Source organism: Pyxicephalus adspersus, chromosome 4 (genome assembly GCF_032062135.1).
Source record: "Pyxicephalus adspersus chromosome 4, UCB_Pads_2.0, whole genome shotgun sequence".
Classification (NCBI taxonomy): Eukaryota; Metazoa; Chordata; class Amphibia; order Anura; family Pyxicephalidae; genus Pyxicephalus; species Pyxicephalus adspersus.
In genome coordinates, this window is record NC_092861.1 from 75428345 (window position 1) to 75454066 (window position 25722).

Here is a 25722-nt window from a genome sequence, read left to right on the forward strand (position 1 = left end):
TTGGCTTCTGTATTTAGAGCTGCCACACAGAATGTTTGCAGTCATGCAAATTAACTTAGCTGCAATATTAATCATAATGTTAAATATTTTTTTTTAAATGACTACCACCACATAACGTAAATAAATTAAGCAAAGATAATTTGCTTTAGTATTCACTGAATATTCAATCCTGCAATATTTTTCCTGCAACTAAATGTCCTTAGCCTTCAGGATTGAATGATGGACAACTAATGATTTATGTGTGTCATGGACCCACCCTCTCGGGGGGGTATCACCAAAGCACCCTATGCTCTAATAAAGGGAAGGTGAGCTTAGAATGTAAATACATGACCCCCCCCCCCCCCATCCGAAGGCATTATCATATCAGCTATGCTTTCTGCATTTGCATCTTGTGTGTCACGTAACTATCCCAAAGATACCCTAAATATATAAATAAATCAAACATACATGATGGGGTACACAAGGGAGGTGGGGGTAGGGGGGAGTATCAGAGAGCAGGGAGCCCAGAATCAGGCGTTATTATTGTAGCAAACCTATTAGCAATCCCCTTACTCTTTTTTTCCATCGAATTAAAAGGAAAAGAAAAGTAAATGTGTGACTTTCTATTCCCAGTGTAAGTATACCCCTGGGAGAAAAATCTCATAAGATTTATCTCTGAACTATTGCTCAAAAATCTCCCTCAGCAACACTAAATAGTGATTTCATTTATATATGTAACTCTTTCAATTATTTATATTAATTGTTACAAATATTATTTTACGATAGAAGATACTACAGTATAATACAGAGTACAGAGTAATACTACAGGCTAACAACGGAATAAATCAAAAAGCACAGCTCTTGGCAGTTTTTATTTTCCAGTATACAAGCTACAAATACTGTAGAAAAATCAGCAAATTGGAACTGAAGAGTGTTTTGGCAAAAATAGAATTGCAAACAGTAGAACAAAGCAGGGTACACAAGTGTGAAAATAGAATTAATGTAAACCTAGTATTGCAATGTCAAAGAGTGTTAGTATGGTTGTTGTTTTTATGTTTTACAGAATTCAAAGGGCGATGAAGATGTGTAAATCACAGTAGTTCATAGCAACCCTTATTTTACCTTTCACCAATTTAAAAAGGTAGATAACAAAAGATAAGTGCTGAATATATGGTTGCTGGGGGTTATAGCACTTTGGAAAAAGATGTTTTGCCTTGTTAAACAACTCTGTTTATATGAAGCACTTTCCTGGCTATGCAGAAAAAAACAAGATGATGTGTCTGCTATTTCTCCCCCACTTCTGGAAAATGGAAGTACGTGTTAGAAATATATAGTTTGGCTGTATGATAGTTACTACTAGGTGTATATATATATATATATATATAAATATATATATATATATATATATATATAAAGGTTAAACACTGGCAAGTTTCATTGGCATTTCCTCCAATGCACAGGCTAAAGCAGAGCACAACAGTTGTAATATACATATAAGAGGGCCATTTTATCTGGTACAATAATTTGTATTTGTCCTCTATTCAGTTCTCTCCACACTATACCTGGTGGGTGATGCAATGGACAGTTAAAGCAGCCCACCTGCCATTCAAGCTATTTCTAGTGATATTAGTCTGGTATGGATAAACCCCCAAGGGCTAAGTCAGGAGGATGTGAGCTTGGACAGTACAATGCCACAAAAATTGACAATGTTGTCTTAACTGGCCAATGAGGACTGACCAATGCTGGCACTAGAGAAGAAGGTGAAAATGTTTTATTTATGAGGCAGAGGAAGGCTATTCTGGATTGCAGCTTTATATTTAATCTTTTCTGAGGTCATGAAAACTCAGTTATTTACATATTCTGAACAGGCAGTGAAAACATTTTTACAAGCCCTCATTTATCTCTGTATTTTGTAGACTTAACAACACTGGCAGTGTGGTAGTCTATACCAATATTATCTTCTCAGGTTGCCAGCCTTCTAATGTAAACAAACAGTCAATGTTTCTAAGCTGTTAGAAGTGTAGTCTTTGTTATGATCTTTGACAAGCTTTGAAAGTTATTAACTTTACATTGAACACAGCTAGAGGATCCCACAAGGGCAAATAAAGGATTCATACTAAGTAGAAAAGAGTGAAAAAAATGGGACTTTACAACAGTAAACAAAAATATATAGTTGAAGTTCCTATTTAGCAAAGTACACAATAAGCTTGATTTATTAAAGCTTTACAAGTTTGGAGAAGACAGACTACCATGGGTGAACCTGAGTAATACAACAAACCTGAAACAAATCTGGCCTAGTATTGAATGCATTTGCCAACTAATGGCCAATGATTTGTAAGAAATCCATTGTAGGTTTGCTGGATCACCCAGGTTCACACGTTAGTCTATCTTGACCAGTGATAGAGGTTTCATAATCAGGCCCAGTATACCTGATGATTTAAGCCCCAGTGGGACAGAGGCAGGCCAAAGGCAGAGACCCTGCTCTGGTGATGCATATATTAAATTAAAAAGAAAGGGAATGTAAATATTTCAGCTTGCTAATAAACCTAGACTACTTTCCACTCCCCTAAAGCATAAACTGTTACTAAAACCATTTTTAAGATATACCTGTAATTATCTTCAGGTTTCTTTGGCTTTTTAGCCTGGAATACAGCCATGGTATGGGGTGCATGTGCCCCCCTTGTATTAGGTATTGAATTATATCTGATAAAGGCCAATATATTATTATAACCAGCTTTTAAAGTTTTAAGAACCTGAGTTCTTGGTATTATGTTCCACAACTTAAAGCACAGTATTAACCAAACATACAATAAATACATTAAATGATTTGTTGCAATGTTTCTATTACTCATAAATTAAATGACTGAGCACATTTTACATTGTATAAATTAGACACGAATATTTAAATTCATGTGCATGTCTTTCCAAGTGAAAAAGTAAGTGGAGACTAAGCAGGAATGATGATTTATCAGTATGTCCAATTAGGAATAAATACTTGTTTTATGTGCTATAGAATTAATGGCCTAGTAGCATGCCTATTTGCTGTTTTACCTAAGCTAATTAGGCATATGTTAAATTTGATTTTTGTACATAATAAGACACATCAAATGTACATGAGTCATTTTGTTTATATTGTAGCCTCATTGAAAGAATATCTTGACCAGGGTTGTGTAATATTTAGTTTACCAAGATCAAGCTTACTATGGAATTTCTTTTTAAAGTGTTGAATCTGACATTCACTTCAATCATCAATTTCTGCCATTGAAACACATGGAGCTGGAATATTCTCCACCAGGGGAAGTTTCAGTGAATGTTATATTCACTGCTTTATAAATAGACCCCTATGAGTCTGTCACCATCACAGCATGTTATAATATGCTAAATTCCTAAATACAAAGTGCAAAAATATGCAGATATTTAGAGCATCAAAGCAGCCCTCTGGAATGTAGAGAAAACATCATTGAAAATAAACTTCTCATTGGTTGCTATGGATTTATGCATAAAGGTTTGATATATAACATTAAACCTTCTTTCATTTACACAAAAGTCACCAGATTTTTCCTTTTTTGTAAAGCAGCGAAAGGTTTATACAAATGCATTCCACATTCCCCAATACAAAGGCCTAAATGCTTGAACCCCCTCATTCCTGTAGTATTTTGGTGCTTGCTATGTTCAGCCATACAAATATAGCTCAGTCATAAAAAAACATATTGTGGATGGCTCTGCAATTTCAGTTTTTAACTAAACATAGGATGTAGAATCTGCCTGCCATCACTTGCCCGGTTGTATAAAAATAGTTAAACATTTGTTTTGTTTTTGGTTTCTGGTACAGGGGACAGAGCTAGGTGCAGATTAGAGCCAAAAGATCTTTGGTATCAGTTACACTGACCCGAGAGGTCCAATTTGCTCATTGATTAAGAAACCCCTAGCAACCTCTGGAGGAACCCTGGTTCCTAAACATAAGGCTGATTATTATTGTATGCAAAACATTAGAAATATATATTTGGATGTAATAATTGTTTGCAGAATACACAAAACTATTTAGGTATCTGCTCAGAGGAGTTTACAGTCTAATGACAGATACATACAAGCACAAACACATTTATGTTCTCTAGGCAAATTTGATCAAAATCCCAATAAACCCGCCTGGTTTGACAAGCATTTCCGCTGCGCTGGCAAACTTACAGAGCAGATGTTTGGATCAGCTTTACCAGGCAGATATACCAAAGCTCCATCATTTTCTGAACTAGTAAATGGGTTCAAAAGCGTGGAGCTTGGTGCCCAGAATATCACACAGATTTCTCCAAACAGTGGCTATGTTAAAGGGGCTAAAGCAACATTTTAAAGTAGAACATTCAATAAATCATACACCTTCTACCGTCCTGGATTCTTTTTTCATCTGGGTACAGAGGAATCAGCAGGGACCGCCATCTTCTTCTGACTTCTTCCTGCTTCTTCTTACATCACTCGATCCCACACTGGGCAGACACAAGATCGGGTGACATTTTCTACTGTACATGTAAAAAAAAGTCTGATCTCACTGCGCATGCATTAATACATGAGGCCCAATGCATTATAGAAAAATTGGATATTGTTTTTAAAAAACTGAAAGCTAATGAAATGTTAAAACAGCTCAATTCACTCTCTGAACATATTTTCTGGAAATAGAAAAAAAGATTTGTGCAGTTCACAAGCCTGCAGAAAAAGGAAGAATGTTGTACCTGTGCCCTCTTCATCCAATTCTTTGTTTTTACTAACAATAGGATTCACTTAGAGAAAATCCTTGGTGCAGAGGTTTTTCCTGGCTTAGCTCTGGCATGATATGAAGATTCAATCTCTTTAGGGCCTATGTTTTTTTAATTAATTGACATGTTATGACGATATTGCAAAAAGTAATTATTTTGTTCCCAGTCCAAGTTGTTTTTGTTTTTAATTGCATTCTTGTTATTTGTTGCAGATAGTGCTTGGAGGAGTTATTTTAGCTTTTTTATTAAACATATACTTGAATGATAATTATAAATAATAATATTAAGTATTATGAAACATGTGTGAAATGTGCCGCTGAGGAGGTATAAACATTTTCTGATATTAATGAATATTTGGGGTTATAGAACCCTAGGATGGCCTACATGAAAGCTGTTTTTTTTTCCCACAACAAAATGTGTGTCTTTTTAAATAATACGTTTTAATCAGCAAATGTTTTAACAGAATATGTTTACTAGTTTTCTAAAATAAAAATACTGTACTATATACAATATACTACTACAATACACAATGCAATAATATTAAAGTATTAATAATACTACTTGTAATTGGACTTCCACTATTATATTCATTTAAAAATATACATTCAAGTCCCAGCATCATATTGGGCTTGTGCTGGCTTAGAGAATCAACCAAAACCACATGGCTTCTTCTGTGGGGATAAATTACTCTACAGTGCCTGCAGGTACAGAAGTTATTGATGGCTCATTTAGAGCTCATTTACTGCTTATTAAGAAATTTTAAATATATAAATGTTCACTTTAACAATTCCTTGCACTATTCTTAATTATATACTTAACTGATACAGCTGATTTAGTTTGTGTTTTTTTTTACATTCCAGGAACTAAATAGCTTTAATTATTTGGACTTGTACAAACTGGCAGACCTTTTTAATCTGACTTTACTGGAAGGAGCAGTAGTGGACTTCCTGGTAAAACACTTGTCTGAACTTCTGAAGAGTCATCCAGAAGAAGTTCTTGCACTACCTTTCCATCTTCTCAGAGAAGTTTTAAAGAGTGATCAATTAACATCACCCAGTGAAGAACAAATATGCCAGGTGAGTACCAGTCTTAAAACATATATGTTACTAGAAACGATCATTTGCAGGATCAAATATTCGCTTTATTATCAATGCAAACGGTATCCATATCGAATTATCGTTCTGTAATATGTGGCTTTGATTGAGGGGCTTCTGACCACTTCCCTTAAAGAAGCTCCAAATAATACTTTTAGAAAGAAGCATATTAGCCCTATTTATTTTGTTGGTTTAAAAGTATATACAATGGTTTTGACTGCGGTCATATGCTGTACTTTGAAGGTACAATATTTTATGGTTGTTTAATTATAGCTTTATTATGTTGGATGACCTTAGGTAAGGCACAGCTTCCATCCTGCATATCTAAACTTTTCTCTTTTTTTAAGTATTGCTTAACAATGAGCTGAAAACTGATTATTTTTGAAGTATGCACAGACTGCTTTTAGTGACAGGAGCACTTCTGGTTTTAGAAGATGGATCAGCATTTTGATACAAAAAGTTTTATGCCTATGGGCTATAATTCCATAAGGTATCGCAGACTGCAACAAAAATAAAAATGCATAATTAGAACAATATAAATTCTCTGAAATAAAACAATTTCGCATGAACATGCGAAAAAAACACAAAATTATTTCCTGGCTGAATTTAAAAAAGCAATAAGTTTTACAAACTCATAAAAAGCCACCTGTTTAAAGATGAACAGGTGAATTTTGATAAAAAAAAGAAAGATTATGCAGCCTTATAACATAGTGCAAACAACTCTAATATTGTGAGGGGTGCAGTAACACAAAAAATCAGATTTTTCTTTACCTTTAAAAGGGTAGTACAATAAGATATTATTCCTTATTATTTGTTGCATTTATGTCATAGCCTATTGCCATATTAAATACAAAAGAGACTGACACTGGCTAAGTTGAATACATGTTGTGTTATAAAAGTCCCTTATATAAACAGATGTGCAAAATAAAATAAAAAAATTAAACAAGATTCTCTGTATCATTACAAATGCTGACCATTAAATACTGTAGCCAGCGTAATATTTTGGTTTTACTTAATTTTTTTATTTAGTTGCTGATTGCAGTTGCAGCGCTGTTTTCAGTATCCATTTATAAGTTATCATTACTGCCTCTCTAAAGGCAGCTAGAACTGTTATATACATTCTTCTTAACTAGTTTATTGCTGGAGGCTATGCTTTTTATTCACAGTCACTGAGAATGAATGCACAATGACCATAAATATCAACCACTTTAGTGCAGTTTTTCAGGAGGCAATAAGGATTTATTTTGTGTTATCTTAGTAAATAAGTCATTCACCTTCAGAAAAACCCAATAGTGAAGAATTAAATTTAGGTCTGTAATATTGCCTGAAGTATAGCCAAGTTCATCATTTTTGCAAAGGTTATACTAGTAATGTAATATACCATGGATGAATCTAATATGCATCAGAGGTGAAGGCTAGGGAGAAGTGTGGATTAGCGTCAGAGTGTTTTATATAAGCCATGTGTGATGGACAGGCTGGAGACAGAGCTACTGAATCTCATTACATTGCTGTATTGTTTGTTACTGACTACTTTCAGTGAAATGAAGTACTCAGTATTGACATTGACAAATTTCCATCCTATATGTCTTCAGTGAAGACTGTAAAGAAATCAGCCTAGAGAATGTAGAGTCCTCTAAAGAGATTTTCTTGATCTATGGTAAACTGTTTACATTTTATTAACTTTCTTGTATCCCAAAGCTATCAGCACACCTTCTAGCATCAAATTTTTGGTATTGGTTAATAATTAAACAGTTTTCTCTCTTATTTTGACAAAACATTAATTCTTTCAAATACTCAAGAGCATCAGTTCTCCAAAAGTATTATATTTAGGCGGAGCAGGGTGCTAAGCAGAAGCCAATCCCCCTTTCAGTTATTCCCGACTCTATTTATGTCTACATTGGAGTGTTGTTGCTACTCCGCTTTTCAGGTTCTAGCTTTTCTTGTTGCATTCTCCATATTTAAAAATGCTGTTCCCCTACAGTTCTACAGAGGGTGGGCAGACCAAAAAATGAAAGTGAAAAAAATATGGCCAAATTAATTTGAGAGATACAGTATATATGAAATAGGGCCTGAACTGATTTTTTAGCCTCTAGTTTGTTTGTATTCAGATGCATTTATCTAGGGTGGAATAAATAAGTAATGAAAGGAGGTCTAATGAGCCTGTCTATGAATTACAATTTATCTTACACTGAGGTCAAGCTGATTGCCATTAATACAAGCCCAAAACTTGTTGACAGAGATCTGTAAATTGGCTTAAATCAACTGCATCTACAGCAAAAACTGAAATATTAGCTTTAAGTGGACCAACCCTTCAAATATGTCCGTTTTATGTACATATATATATATATATATATATATAAATATATATATACACAAACACATACACATACCTAGTTTGCAAACTAGTTATTTGTACAGGTCTGTGTTAACAAGGATTTTGAGATCATTTTAATTCATAGAGGGTCTTGTTAGGCTTTCTTCTAGTCAGCAAATTGTTACAAAGTGACCATGTCCTAACTATCCAACAAGGCTCCCTGCTTTAATCTCATCACCAATAATTATATATATATATATATATATATATATATATATCTTATAACCAATAATAATAGTATCAAATAAAAAGTAAACATGTTACCTGAAAAGGACACCTATCTTGCTTCTTCTGCTGCTAAACACTACATTTCAAAGGAAATGCCTCCTGAAGTCTGGTAGGAGACTGATGCTTGCCTGAATGTAGGTCCTTTGTGTCCCATCAGCGTTCTCTGATTCCTTCTGCTGACATCATCCTGTAGTGATCTGGAGGTCATCAGACAAAACAACTGTGTTCAGCAGGGGGTAGATGAGATCGATACTCCTGGAAGTGTTGGCCCCCAGCTGAATTACAGAGGTATGATTCCTTAGCCATGGAGTGGCAATCAGCAGTGCAGGCAGCAAGCGAGATGAATATTTACAGTCCAGGCAACAGGTATATTTTAAATAAATACGTTTTGGTGACTTGGTTGCTTTAAGAAATAATTCAGTGTAAAAACACTATAATTGTGACAACATACACATACTAATTTTATTACTACTGAACATAGGATTTCTGTTCTGAAATCATACAGTATTTTTGCTGCATATCTGCCATTTATTGAAACAAAACATTAAGAAGATTAAACAATTTTGGAAAGCCAGTGTAATATGGCCTGTAGCTCACTACAGAAGAAAAGTTAGTAGGGATTTTTTTTAAAAAATTGAAACTTTGGAAAGTAATTATAGAAATATAACTAGAAATATTTAGATAGGAAAATATATATTAGAAAATATGTAATGATTGATGGCTATATATAGATATATATATATATATATATTTATAGATATATATAATATATATATTTTGTCTGCTGTAGTTTAACTCTTATTAACAGGACCGCTCCTGGCTGGGAAGGGAAATGGGAAGCAGCAGGCTGATTAACTAAATGTTCTGACTTGCTCTCTTACAGTTTGAGCCAGGCTGTACAGGAACAACAAGAGACTGGTACCAAGTCAGAATCAGGTACTTGCACATCATGCAAATTAAGAAAGTGTACAGAGCAGCATTAATGTGTGAATATTCAAGTTCAGCTCCCGCGTCATTTGTGGGAAAAGTTAGAAATATGCAACTTGATTTCATTTATTTTTGTTATATAGTTTGGTTATATTTGGGTAGCTATACATTTCTACAGTATTAGAAATTATGTTTTTGGTAGAAGACAATTGTAAATTATAATTATACCGACATTCCAGTACATATGGAAGTTAAAGTACTAACTAGCTCCTAAATATTTCCATCATGGACTGTTGCATCTAGCCAAAGCACCTCATCTTTCAAAATAATTTTAGGGTGACTTTTTTATATGTACAGTACAAAAATACTGGCCTGTATAAAAATTGAAAGTGCTAATAATATCCATCTCTAGTGGTAATAAGCATACTGCCTCCTTTGTACCTGATAAGATTTATAAAATAAAAATGTTCCCAGTTCACTTTCCGATGATTCAGATGATGTCAAGTCCCGCTGGTAAAAACAAATGTTAATGCCAGTAATTCCAGTTCATGTATGTACCTGACCTTTATTTGTACATCTTTAAAGTGTGACAGTTGTCTAGCCTACAGGTGTTCTCCTTAAGAAGTATGCTGAACAGGGTTTGCAGAGAATCAAAATAAGATGGCGTATGAGCACAAAGAATAGAAAAGGAGCAGATGTATGAATGTTCATGGGATTGATATTACGAAGCCTGACATTTTCTTAATCAGCCCCTGCAGTGTGTTCTAGTATCCCGCCAGCTTTGCGCTGCTAAAGTATGTTGGGAATGGAGTTTTGCAATCAGAGCCTAGTAGTCAGGATATTAAAGTTTGGCTGGTTAGGGCATGGATAAGGCCTCCTGCAGGACTGATGAAACAATCACATACTGGTTTAAGTAACTATGGTATCTTTAAGCCATAAGGCTCTTTTAACCTGTCTAAAAGACATGAACTTCCTGTATGCTTTGCTATATCAGTTTTATGTATTTTTAATTTTTTAATATCCTAAATCAAAATGTGTTGTCAGTCCACCAAAGTCCAAATAATATATGTTTTTTTAATTTTAAAATATGTTTTGGATTACAGAATCATCAAACATCCAAACAAAATAGTTGATTCTTAGAGACACATAAAGCTTAGTACTGTCAGAATACACATTGGTTTGACAAATAATTTATTTTCACAGAGCATAAAGTAAATACTGAAATGCAGATGGGACATAACGAAACAAAGCATATTATCCACTTTAATTTAAAACTCCTATCTTATGTATGCTATGCATTTATGGCAAGGAATAAATTGATGCATTACAAAGTCTGATCAGTAACGGAATCTTTATTTTAGCTTATTTGTCTTCTGTATTCGACCACAACCCCAGATATATGGAAATTATATAATTTAATATATATATATAATTTTATATGTAATTCTATTAAAGAGATCAGCTTCTCTAATCAAATGCTATCATAAGATTTAGGGCTCATATATAATAAATCCTTAGTTTATATGGGTTATAAACTGCTGAGGAAAGACATGGGCCCCCATCACTCCAGAACATTTCTACTGGTTAATAACCTAGAATAATTATAAACCCAGGTAAACTAAATATTCATAAATTGCCTTACTGGGGCAAACTGTAGCTTGTAGCTCTGTAAGTTGTGTCTGTAATCATTTAAAGATGAATAAGACTGATATGTGGTATGCAGACAGGTCATTTTATTTTATTGTTGGGGAATCCTAGGCCCTGTACAGATTTGTTTCACTTAAAACAATCTTTCATGATTATTTTCAGTGACAGGAGAATGAATGAGCACTGTATACAAAGCGCTGTTCTGTTCTCTGGAAAAGGAAACCGGGAGGACAAACAAGGGACATTTCGCTGTGCTCCCCTCCACGTGAAAGTAAAGTTGTCAACCCTACTCAGTTGTTTATTTATCCAGAAACATGGATAGATGGATGACATTGGTGGTCCACGTTACATAAACTAGATTTGTATCTGAGATTATCACACTTGTTCCTTTAGTCCAACAATATTCTGGTGTGTGTTCCTAGTTTTTAATTGAAGTGGACTAGTTAGTCAGTCATCTTCAATTAAATAAGATATTAGCTGTTCCTATATAAAATGGCAGGTCATTGCCTTTTCCTATTGCCCTGCTTACCCTGTGGAACTATCAAAAAAAGTGGATTCGGTTCTGATTGCCAGGATACCTTGCAAGTGCTTGAGAGTTAGTCATCCCAGTCCAGCCAAACAAGATAGCTGAAGATTGCAAGGAGGAAATAAAGAAAAAAGAAGATGGCGGTATCCTGTGTTAGGTGACTATAGGGGGTTTCGTTTTGTATAGTTGAGGTAATAATTTAAAATTTTCAAAGAAGGTCAATGCACAGGTATATATATTTTATAGGTCATGTTATATTGAGTTTGGCAGTGCCACACAAAAATTTTGTGAACATTCTGGAAAACTTCTGTGGGCCATAATAGGTTCTTCTGATAATCAAAATTTCTTATTATTTCCTTCTATAGATGGCACATGTGACTTGATTCCTATCAACCAAAAATCCAGTTACTCATATTTCACTGAGCTTTCATTTTTCCTGAGAAAGGAATAGTAAAAACTTATTTTATAGGCCCCAATGTTTGCTACTGCTCCTACAACTTTTGGCCTAGTTATACTAGCCTACGTCTGTAATTTCATAAATAAGAGTTAGATAGAAACATATTTTTCCCATCATAGTAACTCAGCTGATGCTTGTGTTTAAATGTTAGGTGTTAGTACCACAATTTCAGAACTCTACTTGGTTTGATACAGTGAAGGTGGACTATTCTCTACCTAACTATCCATCTATTCAGCGACTAATTGCTATACCATGTTTTTCTGGGACTTTATCTTTTTGTGATTGTTTTAAGAGTCTAAATGACATGATTTTATTTTAGGTATTTTCATGTTATTAATATTTGTGTGTTATTAAATATGCATTGTTGTTGTTTTGGAACCCTACGTGACACCTGGGGTTGCCTGTCTGTGAATTAGAGGAATTTTAGATTGCTTTAAATTTGAGATATGTGCAAATTTCTAACAAAGGCTTTTATTTGTAAATGTTTAAATGTCATTCCTATTAGTGGTGTCGGAACACATCTTATCACTAACCTAATTTGTCTTTGCAAGGCATTTAGTTCAAATAAGTGTTGATTTTACATATGTCACAAATCACTTATTTGTAAACATATGGACCTACTAAATGTTTTATATAGGATATCTACTGCAATAAAACTGCAACCGTCTTCTCCATCATTAGTTAGTATACTGATTAGTGTCTCCTTTTTGGCAGTGAATTTTAAATGCATTTTAAATATTGTTGTGTTTTAACTAAGTGAACTGGACCTGAGACAATATTATTGATCACTATTTCTGTTTGTGCTTGCTTTAAAAAAATCCAGTATTTGCCATTCTGCCCAGGTACTCACCTCGTACAATATATGGCGTGACAAACTGCTTTGTTAATCAAACAACAATACATACTACAAATCCATACTCATTTTGCAATTTTCAAAAGCAAATCTGTTAAAATTAGGCGACACATCCACTCAAACCTCCAGCGTATAACTATACCTGTGCTTTTCTCAGTCTGTTGTGTCAAAACTCATAACATGTCAGAGATATTTCTAGAGGTCCTCATACAGGGAGGGCATGGGGGAGCCATGATTTTAAGAGTAATTTCACATTGTAAATGAAAAAAGAGAGGCACGACTGTTCATTTGCACCAATCATGCTTTTCTTTCATCTGCTCTGATTAGGCTTGGTGCGGTTTCATCAAACTACTCTATCAATGAGCTGTCACTCGAGCCTTCTGTTGATTGAAAACAATCAGTGCTCTGATGGCACAATTATTCTGACCCTTTAACTAGAGGCTGCTGTGATAATGAAAGGTTGATTATGATAGTTTGTGCCTCTTTCAGTTTGCCAAGAAGGTTAATTTGGGCATCAGACGGATGTTTAATGGGCGCTCGCTGCCTACACTGAGGTAAATGAGAACGTGCAGTCTTCTATATTGCATGGATATAGTTTGCCTGCCAATCACTGTCATTTAGACTTTGTGCTGTACACTCTGGAAATCACATTTTAGTTTTTTTTTCTACCACTGGATTTAATTTATTCACTGCCCTGAGGAAGTTCTATCACTCAGTGACCTTCACAGCAGCTTTTCTAATTCCTTTTTTGTATTCTTTTTTTTTCTCTTCTGCAAGAATCTGAAAAACATAGCAGGAGCCAATTATATTTTATTTTCTCTCACATAGATTAAAAAAAATAAAAAAACAGTATTATATGCAGTCACTTTTCAGTTATTGGATTTTCTGCATTTTATCATTGTCATCAGATGAGATATATACTTTAGGAGCTGTCATAATTAATAGATCAGATTACCTTCTATTTAGATGCAAATGAACATTTTGCAGTTAGCAATGCCTTAATAGTTTTCATTTATTGTAAAGTATGAAGAGTCTGTTATATATTACAGACTTCAGCACTGGTTTATGTGCTTTGTAGGTTTTTTTGGATATAGTGCTTCTGAAGACTCTGCCCCTTAGTAGTTTTGCACCTGAGAAAGGACTTTTCCATAGATGTAGATGCACTAGGTCGAACAGATGCACTAGAACTACATCTGTGCAAAGTAATGATGTAATTTTGTGTAATTCACTATATTGTGTAGCATATGGTTTTGTACCTAGCATGCTCACCTGCCCAGGGTTTTTGTACCTAGCTTGGAACACAAAGTACATTTATACATAGTGATGTATGCAGACCGCTCAGAAAGTCATCTTATTGTGTTCCCTGTGACAATACAATGTTTCCCCTGGCTTGTTTACCTTTTAGCTGGAGGTTGATATGCCAATGCATTTGTTCAGTCAGGATTCAGAAGCCCAGACAGAGGTAGAATGGGAGCCTGGCCAAATTGATCCAGATATGGGAATATTGCCATCCAAAGCAGAAAATCTGCAGACAGGTCAATGTGGAGGAGGCAAATGCAGCACCAAAGATACTCCCCCTCTTTTCCTCAGGCTACAGTAAGGAAGAGCAATGATCAGAGATCTCTACATTAGCAGCAATTGATAGGAGGCTGACAGGCTGCTTTACCCTAATCTCAAAGAAATTTACAGCAAAAGACTGCCATTGCAACCTCTGGGCATACATAGAGAATGAGGTCACTGGGAACAGGAGCCAGAGAGGTCATTCCCCAGCAGCCAAAAGCTGTAAAGATTGTAGAATCCCAGTAATCTGAACAAATTAGCAATCTCAAGCAGTACCATAGGACACCGCTTCTATGAGCAGTGAGCATACTCATCATTAAGCAAAACTAAACTCAGTGGAAACTCACATGTTTCCATTCTGCCATGGGCGCTGCCATGTTTTTTCTTTTTCTTTTCAGATTTCCGATCTTTGACTATCTTGATTGTCCAGGTTTGAATGACATGAGTCCCCGGCACCTGCAGGGGAAACCTGGATTGCCAGGTATCCTGGCAACTAACACTGGCACAAGATTCGCATGCCCGGCTTAGTGAGACTTGACAGCTGGGATGGTGATCAGGCTGGTAACAATACATATTGCAGAAGGAGACGCCTGTACTTTCCTGCTTTAAAACCCTGCCTGATAACAAAATTTTAAATTGGAACTTTAAGCTTATATATAATTTGAGTGAACATCTTATTAATTGTTACTATCTGTTACCAGTAGTTCAACTGTATATGCAATTGTAGTTTGGTCAGGTCACGGTATCCCGGAAAATTATTGATAACTGATATTATTTTTGGTGTCCTAAAGACAGCTTCAGCATCCTCTACTGACAAATGCCAGAGTACTGGCTGACTGATCCCATTGATTGATAGTTGCCTCATTGATCTGTGAGTAGGGAGAAAAGTTGGCATGGCATATCTTATGCCCAAATTTGTTGAAAAAAACAACAAAATGTAGAATAGAATTGGGGATGATGGACATAGACCTGTAACCAGGAATTTTAACTGTCTCAAATTGTCTAGACTTTTGAAGTACCCCGACAAGCACCACTGTAAATTAAACTCTTTGATCAAGACTTTTTCCTGTCAATTGTAGAAAACTTAAAGTCTTTAAATAGTTTGGTTCATATAGTTAGTAAAAAAATCAAATTATTGAACAGAATTTATGGTCTCTTTAATTCTCCAACTTTTTTTGACTTTAGAAACTCTCCTTTAGGAATATTATTAAAAAATAGAATAATGCCTATAGAATTACTCATATGTCCTTCCCTAAGGGGGAGTCATTGAATGATCAAATAGATGATGGAATGTCATCGGTATCATATAAATCCTTTGAATAAGCTTTTAGGTAAGGATGTTCTGTTAGCAAGTGCAGACATTAGGCCTGCATTTAGACTTCTTTCAAACATTCCTCAATGCTTTAGTTCCTTAGGTTTTTACTTTATTAGTTGTTTCTTTGACAGATGATATCCTATGGGCTTTTCACTGTAATAGTTTTATTTGCATAGTTAAATGGGTAGTTACAATCAAGCCAGGATTACCTTCAAAACTCAGTATCCAGATGATTTTCTCTTTGTTGGTCCACTCAATTGGATCGACTATTTAAAATGTTTGCTATCCATTAACCCCAAGACAAAGCAAATTACAAGTTTTATTGATTTTTTAGTAATCAAAACTGGTGCTACCAATATGAAATTTAGGCTCCTGTCAGTAGGTAAAAAAGTTCCCTGTTGGAGCTTCTGGATTTTACAACCGGGGGTTTTGTGAGTAGATACATTTCAAATTGTACTGTCTATTCAAATTCATTTTGGATACAGAGTTTTACTTTTATTTTTTATTTTTAAATTTATTTCTATAGTAACTGTAGAAACGTGGTAAACTACTTTTGTGTAGGACAGACAATACGGATATGTTGTTTGCTATAAACGGCCTTCTATCCAAATCTCCACTGGTAGAAATCAAGTCAAATCAAATCAAATGAATAGTGCCTGCAACCTCGGTGGGATATTCACCTACCTGTTTATTACGGCTTACTTTCCTATATTTTAATAATGATAATGCATTTGATTTTTACTAAAATTTTGGTTTTGGCTTTTTTTAAGAAAATGTTTAACTACTAAAGGCTATTTGCGAAGTGGTTGGTGTTTCAACTTCCCTAAATTTGTAAAACTTCTCAGCCTATATAAGTTTTTTCACTGTCCGGCAAGCCCTTTAACTGTTTGCCAAAGAAAACTACACAGGTGCGGGTAGGAAGCCAATATTAAAGTTATGCCCTAGTTCTGGATCTGTTTGTCTTTCTTATCTTTTTATACTATTTAGGGCAGTTGCATTTTAGCATGCTTTGGAGCAAGTGTAATTATAAAGCTTTACACATATCCTAGCAAACACATTTAAATCATAATTTCAGGTCCTGTTTGCATTGTCTGGACTATCAGACATTTCTTCATTTTTTGGGCAAATAAGAGAGCATAAACAAGTTTTGTAGAAGAGAAAAGAATCTAGTTTTGCACCCACATTTAGTAAAAATATTCAGGTAGAACTTATATAGGCTAACAAAAACTTAGATATCATTTAAGCATTAATAACCTTCATCACCAATAAACTTTCTTCTAGAAATACAATCATTTTCTTATGAATCATTCCTCTAGAATGCATTAGCTCGACTTTTGGAAGGGCTTAAAAAAAAAAAAATAAAGAGTAATCACTTCTGTTCCAAAGTTCATATCTTTTGTTAATTAATTTTCCACAGATGAAATCCAAGGCCCTAGTTTAGGCCAATTGCAACCTTTTGCTTCAAGTGTAACTCATGTCTGTCACTTTGTGGTGGGCAGGTGGATGTACTTATAGTTATTAGTATCAGTTATACTTATGTACTTATAGTGATATAGTATTAGTAATAGTTATATAGTATCACATGGAATGGTCTCTCTTGGCTTTTTAAATTTTTATCAATATCATTCGAAGGGATATTCCTGGGGCTACCATGTTCAAGGCTCATTCTGCCCTCATCTGCTTCTGCCATACAGACCCAACCCAAATCTGTCCAACACTATGTGCAAGGAGTTTGTATGTTCTCTCTCTTTGTTGGTTTCCTCCGGTCACTCCGGTTTCCTCCCACTTCCAAACGTAATGTATTTATTGTATATACAATCCACATGATTTGCACATGATGTGCAAAAAGTAATGTATTCATAGGATCTGGTGACTAAATAAAATGCAGTGGATTTTGAATGAATTTTTAAAGATATGTTTATGAAATATTTTGTTTTTTTTTATCACATTCTAACCAGGGAGTGAAGAAATAAAATATATATTGCCTCAGAACATAGAAGAGAGCCATTTTAAACATCAAGTAAAATACATATTGAATTTTTCCTTAAGTATAACTTGCAGTGGTCATGATCATAGTCTGCAAATGCCATGTACTAAAACAATTTGAGCCTTCGGTTAGTTATATGGTACACTTTGTTCTGCCGCTGAATGAGTGGCTGTTGACATTTGCTTTTGATAAACTGCCGACGTGCTGTGTGTTTTGGTTTAATAGTTAATAAAGCTATGTAATTTTAAAGATAAGTGTGCAGTGACAATTCTGTATTTTAAATTACAAGGCTATACCCACAACATATAAAAAATACGTTCTTATATTGGAATCTTAAAGCAGATTTGAGACTTCTGTTACTTTTTCTTCCTAGGTTTACACTGAAAACCAACTTATTGTATTTCTTGAAATTTCTGGGAATTCCTTAAAAAAATATTTTCTGTTTTAATATAGATTTATCCTTTCTAAATGTGGACCTGCAATCAAAATCAGTTAGGATTGGCTAGGGTACAGGGAACACCAAGAATTGTTAAGTATTCTGAAGCAGTATCATTTTGTCCTAAAAATAGCAGCGTACTTGTGCCTAGGCACTCCTACGTCTTGTGTATACCTGAATTGTAAGGTCTAATGTACTATGGGCCTGATTTATTAAAGCTCACTTTTTTGGGTGACCCAAAAAACTTCAAATAGATTTATTTTTAATTCTTTTGCTTTTAGCAAATGTTTTCAATCCTGGACCAGATCCATTCCAGGTTTGATATATCACCCAGATTCACTGATGAAAGTGTATCCTCTCCATCCTTGAAAAGCTTTAATAAATCAGGCCTAGTGAGTGTGAATGGTAATTTCTAATCTCATGAGGTTTGGAGCATGAGTTTTTGATGTCACTACTGTGCGGCTCAATGTTCTCTATAACTACAGTGCTTCTTTATTCATTCTGTGGATCTCTGCTTTTTGTTGGTCTCCTGCTGATGCTTGATTATTCATTATCAATGGTCAAATCACCAGTCATGGTGGAGCAGTTTTGGCTTGAGTAATGGAAAGTCCTGCCTTAACTTTATTTTTCATATGCCAGGGGTATTCAGGTTTTCAAGCACTCTGGAGAAACTCTTCTCCTTTTGATTTTGTTCCTTCTGCATAATAGTGGACAGGCAGTCATAATGTCTAACATTCCCAATGGATTGTATGAGTTTTTAAAGTATTTAGTTCTATAGAATACGATGATTGAAACATATGATCTTGTTATGTCAAGTTTACGGTTCAGCAGGCTGGAAATTGTTATTCAGTTTGGTTTTCTTCTCCAAGGATAAGTGAAAAATCTTCCTGGCTCAGTACTCATATCTGATGTTCACAGCCTATGTATTCGTCACTTTTTAAGGATATTAAACATGAGATGGCCAGAGCCTACTAGCATGCTACAAGTGATAGGTATATTCGTAAGTGTTGTAGAAGGCTGAAGACACAATTCAGGAGACAGTCATGGACTGAAGAGGAGGCCGCTAGAGATCACTACTAGTACAGTATTTTAATTGATTAATTATTCCACATTTGTGCTCTCTACAGCCCATTTAAACTGACTTATCCTTCATTTGCTATCATTTCTAATATGATTTATTATAAAATATGAAAGGAAAAAGTTGTGTGAAAAAAAACAGGGCCTGAGGGCCAAAGTGTAGGTGCCAAAGGGTCACAGGTTGGGTACCAGGGTTGGAGGTATTGGCTATACAGGCTATCTTGTAATTTAATGTTATTAAACATTGCCATTCAGTCTGCAGCTGACATTTTTTATAACGGCAAAAAAAAAAATCTAATTTTTCTTCCTTGCAACCACGGCAACAACACTGTAGACAGAAAATTCCGGAATCTTCATCCTCGCTACTGTAATTGGACTGCTGCCAGAAGTCTGCATACACGTCAAGGTCATCCTCTTCGGCAATGTCCTAATGTTTACTTCACTGAGAATTTCATATTAGATGAAATACAAGCAGAAAGTAATTCATACCCAAAAAACCTGTTGTTGGTGTAATGTTTCATTTAGAAGCAGAGACTTCTGTTGTTTTTTTAGTACAGACTCTTCCAACACCAATTTAAAAAATGTTGTATCTATAAAACAAATGTAAGCTAACAAAGTCCTTGCAAAGTATAAAGTAAATTGTTTCCTAATGAGCAGTTTCCAACTAAAGGCCAAGGACTTTTAGACACAAACCTAACTAACTAATTTAACAAAGGTAATTATTATTTATATAATATTAGGTCTGCCTGGTATGTAAATTGCTAATTTGTCATATTTTGTATTTGCATCACCCCATTAATTTCCTATAGTCAGCTGTAGGCAGATGATACAAGGGACACCTTAAAAACCAGAGACATTCGCCATCAGTGAACTGTAAATTCACTGCCTGTGTGAACAATAATTATTTAGCCCCCAGGCTTACATAAAGTAAATCTACATCAAAATAGGGGTGCAAAATGAACCCAGGCATCGATAGGCACCCAATTAGCTATGATCAGGCATGTGACAGTGTCTATTATTCAGCATTAAATGTGTAAAGGAAAAGTAATTTGAAATATACATCAATCTACATAGACTTGCTTTTATTTTTAGAAATTTCTGAAATTGATTTGATTTCTGTGCATTGTTGCAGTTTTGACATCTCCAATGATAGGTGCAGTGCCCTAATAAATATTCCAGTATATGTAATCCTTTAGTAATTGGCTTCATTTATCATAAATATCCAAAAAAAGTTTGTTTCCTACAATGACTATTGGGTAATCCTTCTCCTTTTACAACCTGTACTTAACAAATTATGGCTGAAATTAATTGTAATGATCACCAGCTTGATGAATGAGGTCTATAGACATTACTAGTTAAATTATTAATGATCTGAGCACCACTTTACCTTTAACTAACCCATTCATCTTTTTTAGTTGGCTGTGAGGTGGCTGGAGCATAACTGCCGTTATCAATACATTGACGAACTGCTGCAGTATGTACGTTTCGGCCTCATGGATACAAATACACTAAACACTGTCACCCTTTCTCATCCTTTAATCCAAAGTAGTGAAAAGGCAACGGGATTTATAAATGAAGCCTTGGAATATCGTGAAGATATCTATGCACAGCCAATATGGCAGACCATAAGGACAAAACCACGTTTCCAGTCCAAAACCCTTTACATTGTGGGTGGTAAAAAAAGGGAAATTTGCAAAGTTCGAGAACTGAGATACTTTAATCCTGTTGATCAGGATAATGTTCATATAGCAGGAATTGCAAACTGGAGTGAACTGACACCCATGCCCATAGGACGGAGTCACCACTGTGTCGCAATTATGGGGAACTTTCTTTTTGCTGCAGGGGGAGAAGTTGAACATGGCACTGGTCGTACTTGTGCTGTAAGGACAGCTTGTCGTTATGATCCTCGAAGCAATACTTGGATTGAAATTGCTCCAATGAAAAACTGTCGGGAACATTTTGTTTTAGGGGCACTGGACAATTATCTTTATGCAGTGGGTGGTAGGAATGAACTCCGACAGGTGTTACCGTCTGTAGAACGATATTGTCCGAAAAAGAACAAGTGGACTTTTGTACAGTCTTTTGACAGGTCTCTTTCATGTCATGCTGGATGTGTAGCGGATGGCCTTCTTTGGATCTCAGGTAAGTGAGCACTCATTTTTCAACTTAAATATCTAGCAAGTGACAATAATAAACAAAACATAATTTTGTATCTAACTATTCTTAACTAATCCTAGGAAAAACAATGTGTCCAAATATGTTACCAAATTACACTGCAAAGCTATAATATATTAGGGTGGAGTATCAAAGCTGACTGGTAAAAGGTGAGAAATAATAGAGTATGTCTCAGGATTTATGAAGAGGGCTGAAGTATATTTGTGTTGTACAAATAAACAATGTGATGCATATTATTGACTATAAAAAGATATTATACGAAATGTGGTATGCACAAGTACCTGCTGGGGTCTATAGTAGATTGTTTATGGTTTGAGCATCAGTATCGGTAGGCTTTAGCCAGGCTGTTAACCACATTTAAGGACGCGTTTACATTGCATTTTGTTGGAGTAACCTAAATACTCATTTCAGCAGGCACCATACATTTTGGTTCCACTGACTTTTTGTAACATTTTATTGAGTTCAAATTGTATAAAGATTTAGAATATTATACTATGAGTTTTTATTTTGTGAGATACAAGGAGAGGTGAATTAGAGAAATGGAGGTGCTGGAAAGCTGGCAAGGAGACAGTCATATGATGATAGAAGAATATTTGCAAAATATGCTATACCTTCATTAAATTAGAAGTCACCTAATTCTGTTGAATGTCAAGTGATTCCACAATGGAAATAATGGTAGGATCGATGTGTTTATATACTGAAGAGTGTAAAGCAACCAAAATGGACTAATACTCTGCAATTATTAGCATGTGTTTTCCGCTTTTTACATATATTGTCTGGAGAAGGAGGTAGTTATTGATCAGGGCTCCCTATTCAACAAAAAGGGCTAGCCCATTGTCTATCACACTGTTTTGGGGGCAAGACTGGGGTCAGTGGAAGTAAAAAATGCCATTACTGGAAGTAGGAAGTAAATTATACTCATGTATCTTTTGTCGGTGGGTATAAAAAATGCTCCCATATCATTGGTCAGTGGGAGTGGATGCCCAGGTGATGGGCTTGCAAACCTTGTTCAAAATGATAACTAATGCTTTATGTTTGTTCCCAAGCATTAAAAGATGTGTTTTAGATTTCTAGCATCTATTTTGGTGCAAAGACAAATCTTCTAAAGCTTAGCTATGTATATTGAAAGACTAAAGCCATCTTTATTTCAGGGTCCTACTAGTGCTGTTTTCTTCATACCATACCATGGATTTGATTCTTTTCCTACTTAAGGAAATCCTAATTGGTGCATCTGTCTGCAGCAATCACATGATCAGTACAGCTTTATAATAAGTGAAATTTAAGGGGAAAGAATTGAGCAAATTTTAAGAATAGAAAATTTACAATTCTGAGTGCATTATATATTTACAACTTTGTGTAACGTTCTCCGGTGGTGTTTGGGTGTTCTGATTGTAAGAAAGTTTTTTTTTTTTTTTTTTACCAATGTTGAAAGATCATGGCAGGATTTCAAATTAAATGGAAAGATAAATTATTCATGATATTTTACAAAATGGGTGGGTAGCAAATAACATACATTACATAATTTTTTTTAATAAAAGGTAAGGGTAATTCAGCCTTGAGATGCAAATTGTACAGTCTTGCTGCTTAGTACTCTAGACTAGCCTTTCTCAACCTTTTTACCATGGGAGAACCATTAAAATAACTTTCAGGTCTTCAGGGAATCCCTGCTACAATTACTATATCCACAGCTCACAGTACATTAGCCTGGTGGTCCTTGGGTATATTGCTTCTTACATTGGTGACCAGTGGGAAGAATATCACCCTACAGATATTCAAAATAAAACATTGGTATCAGAGACCATAGACCTGAGAAGCACACATTGCTCATCAGTCAATGAATCCCTAGGTTTCCTGGAATCCTGGTTGAGAAAAACTTCTCTAGAGTTATGCAAGCTTTGCCCCCTTTTTTTTGTAATATGATTGTCTAGGTACCCCTCTCTATGTACTCTCTCTATAGGAGATCTATTCCCAAACACTTCCTCTGCAGCAGGCTTTCAGAGTTTTCAGACTTTCAAGAGACTTTCAGTCTAATGTTATTACTAAGACATTTCTCCCTCTATTTATATTGCTTTGAAAGTTCAAATCTGAAGTCACACAGTACAGATTACATTACGTAGATTTCCAGGGACAATGTGAGGTTTTCTCTGGATTTTTGCTGCAAGTGATAACATATAACTCAAAAAATATACTAAGTTTTTCAGTACAGAATCATTAGGTTGCTAATTGGTCATACTTGTTGCGGCACTTGCTCTTTAATAGAGAGTACAGATGATCATCACGCCTACAAAAAGTAGACATAAGTAAAAAATTTGAAAGGAGCAATTTTATACAAAAGAGTTAGATCATACTGATAGAAAATTGGGAAAAAACAGCATTGTAAAGCATGTTGGATTGATAGCCTTTCAGCCTGTCTGAAAAGTGGTATCAGTTTTTCAAGGGATGTTTAAACCTAAAAAGATTGTCATGACCACCAGCTTCAGTAGCATTATACATCATGTATGAGCCTTTAACAATTGATACCAGTCACTGAAGTCTAAACATTATAGAGTATTTTCTACCGAGCCTCTATTAAACCATGTAGGCACAGTTCATTTCATTGCAGAGCACCTCTCAGCTTTCATTTGCTAACCTTAGTTGAATAAGCACTTGAATCATGAAACTCTTTACAGAGAAATTACCAATTCTCGGAAAAGGCTGGTTGCCGAACGGTCCTGTCATTCTGCAAAATATTGGTATTTATCATTGAAATAACTTTCCGTTCACCTTTCCAGTGGCGTTCTCTTTCAGCCTTTTGAGAAGTTCAAATTTTCAGTAGCCCGTGGTATACTTTGACTACAACTTCAAGGATAAAATGCAGCATCGTTAATTCAAATTTTTTTAGGCAGAATATATTTTAAATTTCATCTGTGTCACTTCAAAGTTAGAAGAAAAGTTGTTTTTGAAAATTGATGCTCATTTAAGATGGCATATTTAATGCCAGATGTATCTATAGAATGCTGGTAAGATTCAGATTATCCCCCTGGGGAGGCAGATCAAAACTGCCAATCAATAAAATATACTTATTAGGGGAAACCGCGGAATGTGTGCAAGTGCTTTGATTGCAGGGGACAGTGTAGCAGCATGGGGTACCATAACCTAAGAGCAGGCAAATCAGCCTGATGACTTTCAAAGCCAAGAATATCGCTGTAGGCAAGGGTACTCCACACTAGGAAAAAAATTACAACATATATAGACTGTTAATAATTTCATATCTATTTTTGTGTCGTCAAATCTGTATGCAAATCCACTGCATCTCATTTCAGAAGATTAATCTAAAAGTGAGAGAAGAGGTATGTGAAGTGCATATAATTATCAAGGACCTCCAACATTGCAGAAAAGAAATAAAATATTCCACAAAGTGTTTGTATTTATTCTCTCTTTCTTTAAAGCTGTTATGTTTTTTTACATCACAAGATAACCTAGAATTTGTGACTATTGTCTAGGTAAAAGAACCAGAAATTACTGCATAGAAACAAATAAAACATCTGGTTAGTCCAGATAGAAAGAAGCAGTTCTGATACCAGTGGTGTTTTACAATGTATAGTCATTTGAACATACAATGGGTGAACAGTAATAAAATGTAAGTAGAAAGCCAGATGGGCTAAGCATAGAATAGCCATGGATAGGCAGTTGAATAAAACCCAATGGTAAATATGCCCATCCTTATGTGGTGCCATGAGTCTCCAAATGCTCTTCCAGAAACTAAACATTTTTCTCCACTTCTCTATGAATAACAGAAAATTATTATTGGTCGTAAAGACATTTCCCAGTATGATGAAGCATAGGGTTCTCAAAGGATGAAATGTAAAAGGGAAAAGGAGAAAAATAAACTTTCTTGACCCACTTAGTTAAATTTGAAGCATATCTGTTCCTATGAAATAGACCGATAGGTAAGTAAGTTTACTGTACATTGAGCAATATAATGGAATGCAACATTACGCTGCTAGAACCATACAATATATATGACAACTACAGCACTTGTAGTTGTAACTGGGCCATCCACAGATTTCGGATCTCAGAAAAGTAAACCTTGTACAGGATTCCCTGGGTGGTCTGAAAACATAGGATGAACGCCCCTTGGTGCCTTTGGTGCAGTAACATGTTAGTTTCCTCTGTCTGGGCAAAATCCAAGTTGATTTATAAAGGCTATGTATGTGTTGAAAGAGCATCCTTTAGAATTGATCAATAGTTCTGCATTGAAAAGTAATACATTATTGCAGTGGGTATTTCAAAGCATTTTGCCACTGGCAGGTGTATTTTAAATAAAGGATATATATATTAATATGTAATTAGTCATAGCTCA

At 35.1% G+C, this 25722-nt stretch overlaps 1 protein-coding gene across 3 annotated transcripts in view; it reads left to right on the forward strand.

Annotated features, from left to right (window-relative positions):
• KLHL32 (kelch like family member 32) overlaps positions 1 to 25722 on the forward strand; it is an 85390-nt gene that overhangs the window by 49402 nt on the left and 10266 nt on the right. Inside the window, exons 6-7 of one of the 3 annotated variants that reach the window (XM_072408673.1) lie at positions 5585 to 5800; positions 20621 to 21347. In XM_072408673.1, the coding sequence (XP_072264774.1) occupies positions 5585 to 5800; positions 20621 to 21347 (943 nt within the window). Of the gene's footprint in view, positions 1 to 5584; positions 5801 to 20620; positions 21348 to 25722 lie in introns of those variants that run through there. The other 2 variants (XM_072408675.1, XM_072408674.1) reach the window with 2 other exon arrangements.